Here is a 17,020-nt window from a genome sequence, read left to right on the forward strand (position 1 = left end):
ACTCTCTTCCATTCGCTTGCGAAGGTGTACTTTTAGCAGATCCTTCAGCTTCCTGACTATGGCTGCTACGTCAGGATGTAGAGTGCCACCTTGAACAGCCTCACGGTTTCCAAGGAACACATCCATCTTGCTGCCTAGATGGGAGAACACTGGGATTACCTGGGCCAGACTGGCAGTGTTTGAGCTTAAATTTTCTGTGGCATCCCTGAATGGTTTAAGGACTGCCACTAGCTGGGCGATCACTGTCCAATCCTCCCTATTCAATGGAGAGGTAATCCCAATATTGTGCTCTGAGGCAAGATTATGGATTGCCCTCTGCTGCTCCAAAATCCTCTCTAGCATGTCTAACGTGGAGTTCCACCGTGTACTGACATCCTGACGTAGGCAGTGTACGGGAAGACCTGACCTCTCTTGCTCTTCCCTCAAAAGTTGGCTAGCCTTAACACTATGGTGAAAGTGCCCAGCGATCTTTCTGCAGCGGGACAGAACTACTGCTGCCACATTAGTTCCTTCTGACATTGCTGCCTTCACTACAAGATGGATGATGTGGGCTGCACAGCGCACACCAACAATATGACCATCTCGCAGCGCTTTCACCATATTGGCACCTCCGTCAGTTACCACAAAACCAACTTCAACATTGGTGCCCGCCTCTGCTCCCACCCAAAGGCTAAACATTTTCCTAATCGCATGCAGAATATTTTGGGAAGTGTGCTTTTCATCCATCACTTCTGCATGGAGAAGGAATGATCGGTAGCCTGCTGCAGCAACTTCCTTAGACACACCGGGCTGCCACCAGTGTGCTGTCAAAGAAAGAAAGGCATGCTGGGCGCTAGGTGCACTCCACAAATCTGTAGTGAAATGAACACACTGACCAGCAGCCTTGGAAAGCTCCTCTTTCACTGCTGCAACACAGGACCGATACAGCGAGGGGACAATGTTCCTGCTGAAAGTGGAACGTGACGGAACTGTGTATTGTGGAGCCACAGCCGCCATCAATTGTTTGAAAGGCTCCCCTTCAATCATGGAGAAGGATGCCCCTCCAACAGCAATGAACTGACCAATAAGTCGCGTTACTTTATTGGCCTGCTGTTTGGGCATCGTTCTCTTGGAGTGGAATGCCCCAAATTCTTCCAGGGTGGGCTGGGCATGCAGTGCTCCAACCTGCCTTGGTCTCTGGCTGCCAGCACTAGTTGCTGCTGCTGCTGCTGCTGCTATTGGCTCAGAAGAAGAAGCTGTTGGGGTTTTTCCACGGCCACCAGCTATGCTGCCTGCACTAAGTTTTACCTCTGCATCTTTCCCCAATAGCACAGCGTTGTGTTGAGTGCTGAGGTGATGCTTCATGCTAGCACTGGTAAAATGGCCAGACACTTTCCCTCTGCTTATTAGCTTCCCACAATGTTTGCACTTTCCATAGCGCCCTTCTTCAACATTTTCAAAGTGCTCCCAAATTGGGGCGCGCATAGCCTTGGAGTGTGCCTTGGGTGCTGCTCTTACTGCTCGGGGTGGATGAACAGAGGCAGAACTAGTGGTGGTGGGACTGGTGGTAACAGTACTGGCCATAGTGGGACTGCTAATTGCTTTAGATTTGCTAGGTTTTGCTGCTGCTGCTGGTGGTGGTGATGGTGATGATCGTAGCGGAGAAGGTGGAGGCTCAGGGGAAAATTGTGCACTAGTCATTTGGACACTGCTCCCTGAGGAATCTGATTCCTGACCACTCATCTCCTCTACTTCCTCTGGCTCATAGTCTAGCTCTTCATTAGCCAGATCGAATGGAATTCCTGCTAGGCTGGAGCTAAGACTGATATCGTCGTGAGACTCGTGACTAGTAGTAGTGCGAGCAGGAAGAATAGACTCTGCACTTGGCCTCTCAGTCTCAGGCTCCTCTGCTACCTCGCTAGGTGGAGTTCCACTATGTGTAGCCCTCTCTCTAACTGTCTTTACAAAAATTTTGTAAGGACTTGGTGGCTTGCTAGAGGTACTAGGAGGACATGGCGTGGCGGTACCAGTGGGAACAGTAGGCGCAGCACTAGTGGTGGTAGAGGCGGGGGTGGTGGTGGTGGTGGTTTTCCCTACAAAGGAATGAGATCGCTTTGGTTTGGGACCCCTCTGAGTCTTGCTGCTAATTTGGCTCTGCTTGGTACCTTGCATGCTGCTGGTGGATGGGGAAGATGCTGCTTGGGGCAAAAGGCACTTCTTTTTAGTCACTGGGCTGGTACTACTTGTGCTACCCTTTAACTTTGAACGTGCTTCTGGTGCTTTAGGCTTTCCGTAAAAAACCATAGAGCTTGTGGGCCTAGCCGCACTACTACTGCCTGCTTTTGGTGCCTTTCCTTTACTTGATGATCCTTCAAGCAATGCTTCCCCAAATGATAAGCGAGAGCTTGGCCTACTTGGCCGACTAGACTGACGCAAAGGCTGCATCTTAGAGCTGGTGGTGGTGCTGGTGGTGGTGCTGGTGGTGGTGGTGGTGGTGGTAGATGGAGCTTGTCCCTCCTTAGTCCCAAAAGGAGGATCCATTTCAAATTTTGTGTTGTGTGTGTAGTGTAGTGTAGTGTAGTGTAGTGTAGTGTTTAAAAAACTATAAAAAAAAAAATAAAAAAATAAAAATAAAAAAAAGGAAAAACGAATTAAAGACAAAAAAATTAGAGGAAGTTCTCTTCAGTGCTACTGCTTAAAAAGTAAAACTATGCACTACTGCACTGTGCTGTGTGCAATCTGCCAAAATCCTAAAGTTATTGAAATTATTAACTCAAGATTAACTATTTAATAACTAGCAGTATTTTATTTTTAATTTGAATTTACACGGGCCTAAGAGCTTAGCCTACCACTATGCTAGCCTAAAGCTATATTTCCTTACTATAAGTCTACCTCTAGGCAGACGCTCTCAAACCCACTAAGCTAAAGTGAGGTTAAATCAGATTCAGTATATGATTTATTAATTAATATTAAGTTATATAATATTAATAGATTAGAACTAATTTACTTATATATTATGTATTATAGATAGAAGAATATAGATTATGAATTAGAATTTAGAATTAGAATTACTTATATTATAGATTATGAATTAGAATATTATTATTTATAATATATTATAGATTAAGATTAAAGAAGATTAGAATTATTTTAGTACTACAGCTAGTAGCTTGAAGCTTTGCTTAGTACAGCTCGTCACAGTCAATTTTTCTTGAAAAGAATTAGAAATAAAATAAAATGTCACAGCAAAACAGTTATCTTCACTGCTTGCTGCACTCACTAGCCCAACAAGTTCACTTCACTGATGGACTGAGGTGAGCAAAACACTAAGGGTACTTTTAATAAAATTGAAATAAAATGTAAAATAAATGAGAAAATCTTTGCAAAACAGTTAACGTCACTGCTTGCTGATCAAAAAAAAACACAGCACTTATGCGGCTGCACTCACTAGCCCAACAAGTTCACTTCACTGATGGACTGAGGTGAGCAAAACAAATGAAATAAAATGAAAGATTAATTAAGAAAAATTGACTTGGTCTCTTACTGTTGCTAAAACAAAGCACAAACTATAGAGCTGCAGCACCAGTACTAATAAGATTAGCTGAACTATACGCTAGTAGTAATTAATTAATATTATTACTTTTATTTATAGCTAATTTAATTAACTATTAAGATAAGAAAGAATTAGAGAATTATTGATATTACTGATTTTAGATTAGACACTAGTAGATGTTCTGAATGTCTACAGTACACTCTACACTAGTATACTATTACTAACTATAACTGACAAATATATATATAATTTTATAATGAATTCAATTATTAATTATATTAATTAATATTACTGATTTTAAATTAGACACTAGTAGATGAATGTCTACAGTACACTCTACACTAGTATACTATAGTATATATATATATGACTGACAAATATATATATATATATAATATTATAATGAACTATTAAATTATAGATTCTATTAAATTGTAATTTATAAATTCTATTTAATTTATTTAAGCAGGACAGGCAATAGGCACTAGTGCCAGCCCAGGGCAAGGGCACCCCAGTGCCACTGAGGCACTGGGTGCACTGTCAACTCAACAGCACTTACACTAAAGTTGATGACAAATTAATTTTAAAAAAATTAAATTAATCAAATTATTATTATTAAATATATTAATTAAGTAGCACTGAAGTGAGGATGAAGTACACAGTGAGAAATGGCAGGCTAAGGCTTACCAGTCTCACACAGAACAGAACAATCTCTCTCTGTAACGCTCGGATGCAGCACAGCAGTGTTGCCAAAGCAGTCACAGCGAAAAATGAATGGATCTCTCAGGCAAGCTCTGGTCTTATAAAGGCGCCTTCAGAATTCAAAAAACAGCAGCACAGGCATTGGACGAGACCCTTAGCGTTACGTCACAAGAGTGAGCTGATTGGACAGACGAGGATCAGCTCACTCCTGTTTGAAATTTTGGCGGTTGCGCGGCAAAAACGAAGACGATCACGAAGAATCTTCGAATCTTCGTGATTGTGAGTCTTCGTCTTCGCCTACGGTTTGCCGGCACTGTATTCTGTTCTACGTTCCTTCGGAACGAACAAAAAAACGGCCTCTTCGTGCTCGTTTTCATGTTCGCCCGAAGACGAATGCACAAGTCTAATTATAATAAGAGTGTATGTTCTCTGACTGGTGATCACTTGGGTAAGACATGCGCGGGTGACGTCTCCCCAATCCCCGGTAACGCAGACGTAAGCGGATCTGTGGGGTCACTCAGCGATCCTGTAAACAGCCTTGTGAAGGACGCTGGTGTTCATACAAAGTACTCAGCTGTCACTTTTTTTTTTGTACGACCCTGTGATACGGGGTTCACGTGTTCCACAGATTTCACGTAAACCCAAAACCGCGCAGCATCGTGCCCCGGCCCCCGATATCCGCGCTGCCCTGGAAGGAGGGGGCAGGTTCCCGTGTGAAACTTCTGGTTAGCTCGGTCAGATATCTGCTTCGTCCCTGGGGCAAACAATGAATTCCAGGCGTCTGTTGCAGATAATGCTCAGTGTGTGCCCAGTATCTTCTCCTTGCCAACTCTGATAAGGTGCAAAAGGCTTTGTTTTTAGTAAGACGGAGACATCCTCAGACAGGCAGAGACTTCCGCAGAGAAGAGATAGATTCTTATTTCCAGGGAGAACATCTTTGGTGTCATCGGCTTCAAACCAGAGAGGAGAAGAAGACCTCTAGAAGAGTTTGGGATAAAAGAGACGGATACAGTGAACTATCTAGAAGGGGTTTCTTAGAGACTAGGTGGTCTCCCAAAACAACAGAAGCAGGTTTATCCCAACAGAAGAGACCTTCTAACTATAAGAGCTGCTGAGGGTTAAATAAGATTTAAATTCGTCAAGAAAAGGTAAAGTATCAAGGGACAGCAAGAGAATCGAGGATATCCAGACGTCGGTGGGATATGAAGATGGGGGAACGAATGTTTAATACGACAGAAGAAGCCGGTGAAAAGACAAGCGGCGAGCTGCCTACAAACTATAACCTGAGAATGTTCCTCCTGTGCGTGGCATTGTTCGTTTGGGTGGCATTAAACTGCCCCAGCGCAGGGCAGACCTGTGAGATTCCGGAAGGCGATCGCCTCTTCATTCTGACCAGGATCAAGGCAAAGATAATAGAGGCCCTTGGGCCACCTCCGACCCAGACTCCACTTTCCTCGCCGGCCCCGTCCCCAAGCCCACGGACGAAATCCGAACAAAGGAACATACGGAAAAGACACAGCAGGGTCCGCAACGGTGGCCTCGAGGACGTTTCCCAGGTCATTCTGTTTCCTTCTTCAGGTATGTCATTGTCGTTGCAAAACACGGGTTTAAAGGGACGCTGCGTTTTTAATAGCATTTATTCTTTGTATATATTGTGCTTCCTAGGTTTCAGTCTTCCATGTTTTGCCACGTTGGCCAAGGGTAGAATCATTAGAATTTTGTGATACCTTCTGGAGTCCCGACAAGGATCCAGATAGGACAAGAACTGAAATGACATAAAGATTGAGAGCCTTAAAGATGCATGTTCAACTAGAAAAGAAAAATGTTAAGCCACGTGGCCATTTTAAAGACGCTCATCCAGCTAACTAAAGCAACGCATGGAGGCTAAAATATAGGCAAAAATATATGGTTTCACTGATTAACTTTGTGTTACCTAAAAACCTGGGCTGAGAGGAGTTTTTGGGGACTAAAGTACAGCCTTCCCATTAAACAGATTATTATTCATTCCCCGGTGTAGTAATCATTAATCGCCAGTAGGTGTCACTAGTTCACAGTTGTTGGATTGTGACCTATCTTGCCCAATGAGAACCTGGACTATGCTATACAATGTAGACTGACATTAGTATTAAACATCTATATATAATAAAACAATATATTCTCCAGTTGCAGATTAATCAAGGTTTGTTGAATTATTAACTGTTGTTATGGACCGATTAAGGTCCAAGTCTTTACTGGGCTGGTCCTTCCTTACAGCCATTTAATTACTTGATACTTGTGTTGTTTTCAGATGTCCTGTGCGAGACGCCGAATTTCAACGCTTCTCAAGAAGGGCTTACCAACAGTTTCACTTACGTATTTCGTCCCTCTCCTCATATCCTGAGCCGTAAAGTTGTATCAGTTCAACTCTGGTTTTACACTGGAAGCGTTGACCTCGGCTTGTCCCAGAACTTGCCTGATGAGGAGCGGCTGGATCGCGTCCCGCTTCACCCCACGCCACCAGCCCAAAATACAGGACATGAGTACCAACCACCATCAAGGGAATCGCCTAGCCATTCCGAACACCATATCAGCGATACTGCCACCTCTTCTTTTAACAGCACTGATGATGAAGATGATGATGAGAATGATGATGCTCAGCACCCACTGTTTGACCTCCAAGTGCTGTCAGGCGATAAAGCGGTGACTGTAGCAACATCCAAGGTGAAAAGACTTGATGACTGGACTGTTTTCTACCTGGCACCAGCTTTTCAGAACTACTTGACCCAGGGCCTATTTGTACTGCTGGTCCATTGCCCTACATGCCCGTGTACCAACCAGCCTGAATTTACCCCATTCCTTACCTACAGCACACGCCCTGCCCATCGGAGTCGAAGGTCTAGGGTTCCCTGGTCACCCTCTGCTCTGGAGCTGCTGCAACGTCCTCCAGTATCAGGAGTTGACAGCACCCAATGCCACCGTGGCTCACTCAACATATCTTTTGGGGAGCTCGGGTGGGATCAGTGGATCGTTCACCCTGGCAGCTTCCAATTCCACTACTGCCATGGCACCTGTTCTCCTAACCACAGCTTGACCCAAGCAATGCACTGGGGTTACTGTTGTGCTTCATTGCCCAGCACCATGAAGTCATTATGGGTGACCACCACGACAGATGGCGGCTTCTCCTACAGATACGAGACTGTACCCAACCTGTTGACTCAAGACTGCGCCTGTAGTTAAAACCATTTCTATGAGCTCATATTTAAGACCTCTTCACAATATCAAGAAAGTCCTCCTTATTCCCGTACTTACGTCTTAGCTGCTTTGTCTTGGTTACTATATAAGCTATAGAAGTCTTACCTTATACAAGCTAGCATGTAGCTCTTTACTTTTTTTTAGCTAACTCTCCCACAATGCTCAGCCATTTAAAAGTTTATTTACTGAATATCCAGCTGTTGGCCTTAAAGTGCCTTGAACATAACCCCCAGCGCTGTATACAGTAATATATCTCCCAACTCTGTATATAGTAATGTTGGTCGGTATTGACAAAAACCTGGTTTTATCTAATTTTGCCCCAATAAACTTCCTTTATCTGCAGAGCTGAAGCTGCCGTTGCTGTCAGTCATGTGATATTTTGGGTGACTTTCCCGGCTCAAGCACCACACTGAGCTGATGCTTTATGGCGATGCTAATGAAGTCCGATCCTCCATAGACTTTCATTACTCAGAGAGTCCGGCTGGGTGATTAAGACCAATTCATTCCATTGTTCCCCACAGGCAGTATAAGAAGTCGGGGTGTTTCATAGATCAGGGCTCAGGTAACAGAGCGAGAACTCATATAAACGGCTGATATGCAGCTGCCTGAAAACATATTACCGGGAGGGGGGGGGGGGGGGAATCTACTACTGGTTTAAAATAAAAAAAATAAAAAAATAAAAGTAATATTTTAAATGTATTTTTAATGCAGTACTTAAACCATTTTACTCAAGGTTTCTAAAATGTTTTTTTTTTTTTATTAAGTGATCTCCTAGACGAAGCACACCTAGCTTTCAAATTAAACGTAATGATTCACGAAACAAAACTGAGCCAAAATGAGCCGCATTTACGCGAAACATCTGCTTCTGAACGAGTCTGATTGTGTACTTAATGAGTAACGAGAAGGTTAAGTATTTGGGTACAATGTAACAGGTCACGTTGGCGCTGGAGAACGTTGGCACGGGACGGGGGTGGTTACGTGTCAGGGCACGGTACGTGTTCCAGGACATGAAGAAAACAAAATAAATGGTAAGGGTTCAGGAATGCGATCAACAAGTCTGGAGATTACTTTACCGGCCGATCCACTTACTCTGCCGAACGCAACACTTGTGTAATTAGCGGTGTCAGAAGCTACTGAATATTCAAACTTTTCTCTGAATTAACCTCAAATGATGTAGAATTTTCCTGGGAATGCTTAATGGTCATGTGATAGAAAAAACTGTCACCGATAGGACATTGCCATAGAAACCGAAAACATGTTAAAAGTTACTATGTTGTTTTTATGTGATCAGATCTTAAAAGTTAATAAAATGGATCTGTTAAGGTTTATTTACTTAAGATATTAAATAGCGCAATTAGTATTTTTATCAAAGTGGAACAGCACCGTTAAAAGCCTGGGAGAGAATGGGAACGGAGGTATAAATAGCTTTATTTACTAAAACCGAGAGTTTTAGGTAACAAGCTGGGTATTTGAAGTGTGTTGTCCTTGCCTGCGTCTCCTTTAAAGATCCAGAATCCCACCAAGCTCAACCTCTGCCCCCCTAAGGATTAGAACGTCACTAATTCTCACAAGCAGAACGGAGAGAGTGTGAAAAACTGTTACACCTTCAATGAATGTATCAGAAAATAAAAAGCTTTAAAAGCCGACCAAAACAAGCAAGCTGCGAAATTAACATTTTTTGGACTTCAGTGTTTATTGTTGATGCCACCGGCCAAGGCGACCATCTGCGTCTTTCACACGGCGGGAAGGAAACCAACGCGTCGCCTCCTCTTATTCCTTTTGGAAAGAAGGCGTCAGACCTTTGATCTCCTTCACAGCGGCAGGAAAAGGTCCAACGAATAAAACGCTTAACGACGGATCAGTTCTGACAACGAAACGACCCATCCCATTAACTCCTCACCTGCTCACCCAACAGAAGCTTCCCACGGCACGGACCCCTTCCGTGTTTACTCTACAGCGATAAAGGATTTCTCCGGAACGTGCGAACAGAACATTCTGACACAGGAGATGTACTTTTTCCATGTGTTTTCGGCACAAATTAAATACACGATGCTCAACACCTGTAACGCTCCACTAGACCTCCCAAGTAGAGCGTAAGCCCACAAGACCAAAACCCCCTTCTGCAGCAGGACGTCCTAGGGGTGCACGCATGCCTTGTAAAGTTTGTATGTTAATGCCATTTAAAAATTTTTTTGTCTCTTTCCAGATAAAATAATGATGGGATCAGCTGCCGGTCTATAATAAATATAATGCATATACAGCTATAATATTATATATTTATTTTTTTTTGCTCACAGATTTGACACATTCCATCATCATCTGATTTTAAACCAAGCCCATGCTATGAGAAGACATAATAAAAAAAAAACAAAACAAAAAAACAAACACCCCTTTTAACCCCTTAAGGACCGGGCTCATTTTTCGTTTTGTACCCTGTGGGACCGAGGCTGTTTTGACACTTTTGTGGTGCTTGTGTTCAGCTGTAATTTTCTCCTCACCCATTTAGTGTACCCACATAAGTTATATATTGTTTTTTTCAGGACAAGATGGGCTTTCTTCAGATACCATTATTTTGATCGTATCATCTTATTTACTATAAAAAAATAAAAAAAACATGGTGAAAAATTGAAAAAAAAAAACACATTTTATGACTTTTATTTGAAAAATCTTTTACTCACCTAAAAAAGCAAGTAAAAAAACTAGCTAAATAGATTCTACTACTTGTCCTGAGTTTAGAAATACCCAATGTTTTTATGTTTTTTTGCTGTTTTTTGTAAGTTATAAGGCAATAAGTACAAGCAGCGTTTTATGATTTCCAAATCTTTTTTAACAAATCTGGTCATTCTGCCTCCATCTCCTCTTTGGAACATCTTTGAAGCCGGTTAACTCAATTTAACCCATTCAAACCATATATTTTTGAAAACTAGACACCCCAGGGTATTCCAAATGCTGTTATTTTAACCCTTTCCATGCACCAATTATAGAACTACACTTTGTCAAACTTTGTAATAGTAATTTTTTTAATTTTTTTTTCACACAAATTGTACTTTAGTTATAGATATACAGGTTCTGGTATATGCCACTGTCAAACAACACACCAATGTGTGTTCAGGAACATCTCCTGAGTGCAGTGATACCCGACATGCATGGGTTTGTCGGGTTGTTTCAGATTTAAAATGCCACATTTGGGAAGTGCGCTTTTTTTCTCCATTTTGGTCAGTCTGTACCTATGCCCTATCTTTGAGCTAGGCCACTCCAATTTACCCCATCAGCCATTTTTTTTTATATATTAGACACCCCTTGGGTATTTGAAGTGCTTTTATTTTAACTCTTTGTTGAGATTTTTGAGAAATTTTAGCACTTGCTCAAAATAAACTTTATTTTTTAATTTTATTTTATTTTTTTAATACTTTTTTTATATTTTTTTTTACACATTTTGCTGGTACTGGATGGTTCATCTAGTGACATCACTGCATAATTATTTTTAAATGTTAGCACATTTTTTTTAATTTTTTTTTCCATTTTTTATTTATTTTATTTTTTTTTTAATATTTTACTAATCACATAGTGATTAGAAAGCTGGGCTCCATTGGCTTGCATGGTTGAATGCAGTACCTGTATTCAACCAGCAAGTGGAGCCAGTTCTCTAGAGGGTCTGGAGACCCTCTAGCGAACTTTTTCGTCTTTATTGTTTTATTTCCAGGGCCGCCGCCATCTTGCTTGATGGCGAAGATCACCGGCAGCCCACCCAGAGGTAAGTGTTTGGTGTCGCTGGATGCCTCCTGATCGAGGCATTCCAGCGACACCATTTAAGTTTAGGAGGCTATCGTTGATCGCCTCCTAAACGCTTTTAAAACGGGCGTCCGCCGCCATACAATGTATGGCGGCTGTTGACGCCCCGGGGAGGGGCCAGACATGGCCCCCGATGCCGATCTCGGCCTTGCTGAATGCCTCGACATCGAGGCATTGCAGCAAGGCCGTTTAAGCGAAGAAAGTGATCCTTGATCACTTTCTAAGCTTATTTAATTTTTTGACGGTTCAGGACCGTCAAAGGTCATTTAGTGACCTTCTTGTTATGACGGTCCTGAACCGGCAAAGGTCGCGAAGGGGTTAAGAAGCACATCACACAATAAGTATTTAGGGCTCCAGCTACTTGAATTAAAGATCACGAGAAAATACAATGTATCAGCGTTCGAAGGGTTAAATAATCAGATCACGCACGTTTTGTTTTAATTAATTTTTAATATTACAAGTGTAAAAAAACAAAAGTAACAATTTCCAGTACCATGAAATATTCAGCTTAAGAAAAAAAAGAAAAAAACATGTAAACCCCCCCATACAAAAAATGCCCTATTTAAAAAAATAAAATAATTCGCTAAGGTTTTGAGATGAACTGTATAATTTTTCAAGCATGCCTAGCTTAGGATAGACCGACCCCGTCCCACGCAGCAGAGTGGAACAGAGCCATTAAGACCAGCCTACCAACTTTATGCAAAGGGGTCTTATCTGGCATTTGCAAATAGGGGGGGGGGGGTGGAATGAAGCGGAGATTGGAAGACCGGGATATAAAAATACAATAAGAAAAGCCTTAAAAATCTAAAATAAAAATAATGTATCGCTCCTCGAGCAGTAGCATCGCTAAAAGAAAGAAATATCCTCCCTACTCGCATATTGGAATGTTCAACATATCCACGTGAGATCGTACTACTCTCAAGAAAGGGAAGGGGGGAACTGAATGGAATGTTTAAAGCTTTCAAAAAAACAAGGATGGAATAGAAAACGAGTCTCCCTCCCCCACTGCTCATAAGAACCTGACGAGTCAAATCGTCTAAATGCCAGCCAGATCGACAGAAAAAAGAGTCGTGACGATGGAGAGTGTACGATGCGGGCTGATGACAGTTATAACGAAATTAAAACTAGTGTTATATAAAAAAAACAAAAAAAAACACAACATCAAAAGCTATAGGACAAAGCCTAGAATGTAACGCAAATTCCCTTATTCAATCCGTAACATCCGGAGGGAAATACAAACAGCGGTTGACTTCTTATACAAAGCGGAGCAGGTAGCCCTGCGGCCCCCGAGCCCCCAACCGGCCTCCGGTGACGCAACTCCCGAAAACATCGAACCCTAGAGTACCGTAACAACTTTATACCCAATCCCAGAGTGCCGCTACAGCGCAATTCCATCCATTCTTCTATTGTCTTCTCTTCAAAAGCCACTAAACTTACTTCTGATTCTTTTTCTCAGGCCAACAAAACTTTAACCCATGTTTTTTGTACTTTTTTTCTCAAAGTTATTTTCCTCATACCAACCAGTATCTAAATAACAGATCTACCCGGGAAGACTGAAGAAATCCTTGTCAAAAATGTTTTATTTTATAGAATTCCATCTATTGGGAATCGCTTCTTTAAGTAGAAATAATAACTTTTCAAGTTTATTGGCTCTTCGGAACAAAGTAAAAAACCTTTGGGTTATTTTTGCACCAAAAAAGGCTGCTTATCCTATGTAAAAAAAAATAAAAAATATAATAAAACAAAACGTCACAGCTGTTTGACACTAAAAGTTATAAGTAGATGGGACACAAAAGGTATAAAAATATTCAAGGCTGCCTTCTACAAGTAGAAGGGTGTGAGAATCCCGTATGAACCGGCGGGGTCACCCGCGCTGGCACCGGTAAAAGGTCATTACTACAAACTTTCCAGAGATGAGATGCAGCTTGAGCAGTCTGCTGAACAGAGGCTCATTCACAAAACCCGACCCCCCTCCCCAAACGATCCCTTCTCTTCATCCTCTGTACAGCTCTCCCCCCTCCCAGGCAGAGGAGGGGAGAGTTCTTGGCGATTCAATTCCAGTCATGTTGTAAGATACGCAGAACTCAAATCCCCCTATCCGCTACCCAGTTCTCCAAAGATCACAAACCTGCAGAAAAGAGAAAAAAAAAATAAATTAAGAAGCGTTACTTGGAATTAGTGTGCGCTGCTGGCAAATTGAGCCCCTCTAGAACCCCCGCTGACCCCTCAGTTCAGAGACATCTTGGCTACATATAAGTGCATTTATAATAATAATATATTCTAAGAATATACGACTCAAAAGGGGCGATTATAACTGATCAAGGATTTTTGGGTGCAGTACCTCTGACAGCCTGTACAAGTAGGGTGGCGCTGCACACTACAAGTGTATATACAGATCTGATAAAACTTAACAGCCCGCAAAAATACATTTTAGGAAGTCCATATAATGGTTTTTGTACATGTGCTTTAGACATTAATTGGTTAATTAACCAAGCGCTCCGCAAACATGTCTTATACCAGCCTGCGGTTACAGCTTTTGATTCAGACACAGAAAGGACCTATTAATCATAACCAACATATCCTCCTTTAATGGGTGGGAGGAAAGAAAAAGTAACAAAAGGCAGAATTGCTCAACCAACAGAGAAAATGGGCTAAAGTGAGCAATATATCTGCACAGTTACATAGTATTTTTTACCCCGTGTCCATAGCTACAGAAGTCTTTCCACTCCCTTTCCCGATTGCTCATCATCTAGGAGGGATGCAGAATTAGATATCCGTCATAATTACCACTCTAAAAAACTGCCAAATGGTGCTTTTTTCGATGTTAGGTTTTAGGGCGACTCTGAGAAATGTCAAGTTTTAAAAAGGGCCGCACCTTACAGCATAGAAACTATCTTGAGAAATCACAAGCATCCAAATCCCAGCCGACAATTTTAATAGACTACGACAAAGCGCATTAACGATCGTTTGTCGCCCGGGTGCGGAGCGAGAGGGACTCCCCTCGTAGGAGAAACCGAATTTGCTGGCAGATCGGCCCCCGTGTTCCCTGCTGCGAAGACTCAAAACTCAAAAAAGTCGCTGGTCTTGTCTTAGATTCAGGATTCATATGGCTATCCCATGCACATTTTACACGCTGAACCAATATGCAGTGGATCTAAAAATTTAATTCTGGTGCAGTCGCCACGGCGACCAGTGCAGTGGTGCACTTAACCGTCGTAAAAATAGGCAAAAAAAGCCTAAAGACTCTAGGAATTCAGAAAATGTAGCATTTCCTTAAAACAGGGATTTAGGGCAAATATGATGCAATATCAAACATTCCAATGAATAAAAGCATTAAAAAAAAAAATAACAAAATAAAAATAAAATGAAAAAGAAAGAACAGACATCAACCCAACAAAGAAACCTCGTTAGGTGGTTTATCTATAATTATTCTGTAACAAATATTCTATTATTTGTAACTTAATACAGATCAGGTATAAATAAATAATAATAATAAATAATAATAATGCTTTTAACAATACAGCTATGAAATCAGCAAGTTGCTTTTGAAGGGTTAATGGCGATCTTACCGGATTTCTCGTGGCTTCCGACTCCTTTCTCCTGCGCAAAGTTTAGCCGGTTTTGTTCCGCCGCGATGCTGTTGGCCTCGGGACTGCTGCTCCGGGACACATGGGCAGTGTCAGAGGTTGGGTTCATCTGGAAGGCCAGATCAAGGTGTTCCTGAGCCAGCTTGAGATGCTGCCGTAGCCGGTCCAGCTCATGGAGGCCCAGAATGCATGGACGGCAACTCGTAGGCTTCTGAAGCGTCGGCGTCGGAGTAGAGTTTCCCGTTTGGCACCTTCCCTTTCTTTAGCACGGAGTGGTAGTTGGGTGGCGCGCTGGGGGCCTTCTTGGGCAGTTCAGGCTTCCCCGTCTCCTCGTTCTTTTCTCGGAGAGAGTCGCGGATGCCACCCACCCCAAGGTGGAAGAGCTCACACAGATTCAACAGGAGGCAGAGCGCGCTGACCGCGTACATGATGAGGAGGAAGATGGTCTTCTCCGTCGGACGGGACACGAAGCAGTCTACGGTGTGCGGGCAAGGGCTGCGCGTGCACACATAGGACGGGATGACCTCAAACCCATACAGAATATACTGTCCCATGAGAAAGCCGACTTCCAGAGCCGAGCGGAAGAGCAACTGCAACACGTAGACCTTCATCAGGCCATCGTTTTTGATGCGGCGCCTCCCGTCGTGCTTCTTGTTGTCTCCGTCCTCCGCGTCTTTCTCTTGCATCACCTCTTCGCAGATCATGGGGTCCTCCTCACCGTTATCCTCCGCTTCCTCGTAATCCCTCCTAGCCCCCCGGTGTACCACGGGAGCCCTTTTCTTGACGCTTCTCATCTGGCGCCGTCGAAGCTCCTCGGGACGCCGGGCAATCCGGTGCATGGCGAAACCCAAGTACATGATGGACGGGGTGGTGATGAGAATGATCTGGAAGATCCAGAATCGGACGTGAGAGAGCGGCGCGAAGGCGTCGTAGCACACGTTCTCGCACCCAGGCTGCTGCGTGTTACACACGAACTTGCTCTGTTCATCGTAGTATATAGACTCCCCACCGACCGCCGTCAGAACAATCCGGAAGATGATGAGGACCGTCAACCATACCTTCCCGACAAAGGTAGAGTGGTTGTTGATCTCCTCAAGGAGACGGGTTAAAAAACTCCAGCTCATCCTGAGCCCTGATTAGCTCTGGGGGGGGGGGGGGGGGGGGGAAAGAAAAAAAAACAAACAAAAACACATTACTAAAACAACCAATAATTAGTAAACCTAACCGGACAGAATACCTTTCAACAAACAGACCTGATTGCTGCTGAAAGCCTGCATTTTTAAACATCGAAGACATCAATTTAACAGAAAGAGGAGAAAACACACATTTATTATTTAAAAATCATTAAAACGTATCATTCTCCATAGAAACGGGAGAACGCCCTTAAATTCGGCACGAATATTAAGCCAAAGCGACTTTTAAACGGAACGCGGGCTCTCCATACAGAACATTGACCACCGTGTTTTTTGGGGTGCATTAGATTAGACGATTCCATTTCTGAAGGGGCTTGTATCGCTCCGACAGGCGGAGATTATTCAATAAATAATAATCTTTTGCCATGATTTGTATGGCGCCATCATATTCCACAGCGCTGTATACAACTCACGCCGCTTTAGGTTAAGCTATTTAAACATCATAAAAGGCGTTCTATTAACCGCTCCTCGCCCATTACAGTAACGATTGTGAAGCCGCAGCGCACATAAAATAGGCAATAAACAGAGAAGTTAATGGTTAGAACCCTTCGCGTTTATCGCTGGATTGAAAGCCAGACACAAGGAAACGATTTAAACGAAACGATCCCGTCTGCCCATCTGATAGGACCAGCAAACTCACGAGGAGGCGCAGCGCGTGACCCGACGCCCCTCGGTGTCCAAACCGTCCCGGAGACGTAGGTGAACCTGGCGGACATCGCCTCCCGTCCTTCCGCAATTACACGGAAGGCGAGCACAAAGTGCGGTTCCAACCGCAGGAAAGCGCTCTTCCTACAAATCGCTCCCTTCGCACGAGGCTCAGATGGAGAAACCGCTTAAGAGCGTGATAATAAACACGTAACGGATTAGCGTCTTCCTCCCAGCTCCCCGAAGAATAAGAAGGGCTTTCTTAAGTGTCGCCGAAGACCCGAGAAAATACACCGGGGAGCCGTAAATCAGCCGCCCATCGGAGGGCCGACGTTGGT

At 43.1% G+C, this 17,020-nt stretch overlaps 2 protein-coding genes across 2 annotated transcripts; one reads left to right on the forward strand and one right to left on the reverse strand.

The window, feature by feature from the left end:
- The first annotated feature begins 5,442 nt into the window (after nt 1–5,442).
- LOC149285153 (inhibin alpha chain-like) lies at nt 5,443–7,450 on the forward strand. Its single transcript, XM_089495706.1, has 2 exons — nt 5,443–5,812; nt 6,522–7,450. The coding sequence occupies exons 1-2, from the start codon at nt 5,443–5,445 to the stop codon at nt 7,448–7,450; spliced, it is 1,299 nt and encodes a 432-aa protein (XP_089351832.1).
- Nucleotides 7,451–13,377: 5,927 nt separating this feature from the next.
- Nucleotides 13,378–15,968, reverse strand: LOC149285154 (gap junction gamma-1 protein-like). The gene is given in 3 exon segments (XM_089495707.1): nt 13,378–13,385; nt 14,827–15,022; nt 15,024–15,968. Coding segments are annotated over 3 exon segments (1,149 nt in total).
- Between the last annotated feature and the right edge of the window lie 1,052 nt (nt 15,969–17,020).

This window comes from Sceloporus occidentalis, unplaced genomic scaffold (genome assembly GCF_023333645.1).
Source record: "Sceloporus occidentalis isolate IW3139 unplaced genomic scaffold, rSceOcc1.0.p SCAF_83, whole genome shotgun sequence".
Lineage (NCBI taxonomy): Eukaryota > Metazoa > Chordata > Lepidosauria > Squamata > Phrynosomatidae > Sceloporus > Sceloporus occidentalis.

Coding starts and splice junctions, on each gene's coding strand:
- LOC149285153 (XM_089495706.1), top strand. CDS start 5,443: ATGGGGGAACGAATGTTTAATACGACAGAAGAAGCCGGTGAAAAGACA. Junction 5,813..6,521: donor CATTCTGTTTCCTTCTTCAG/GTATGTCATTGT, acceptor TGTTGTTTTCAG/ATGTCCTGTGCGAGACGCCG.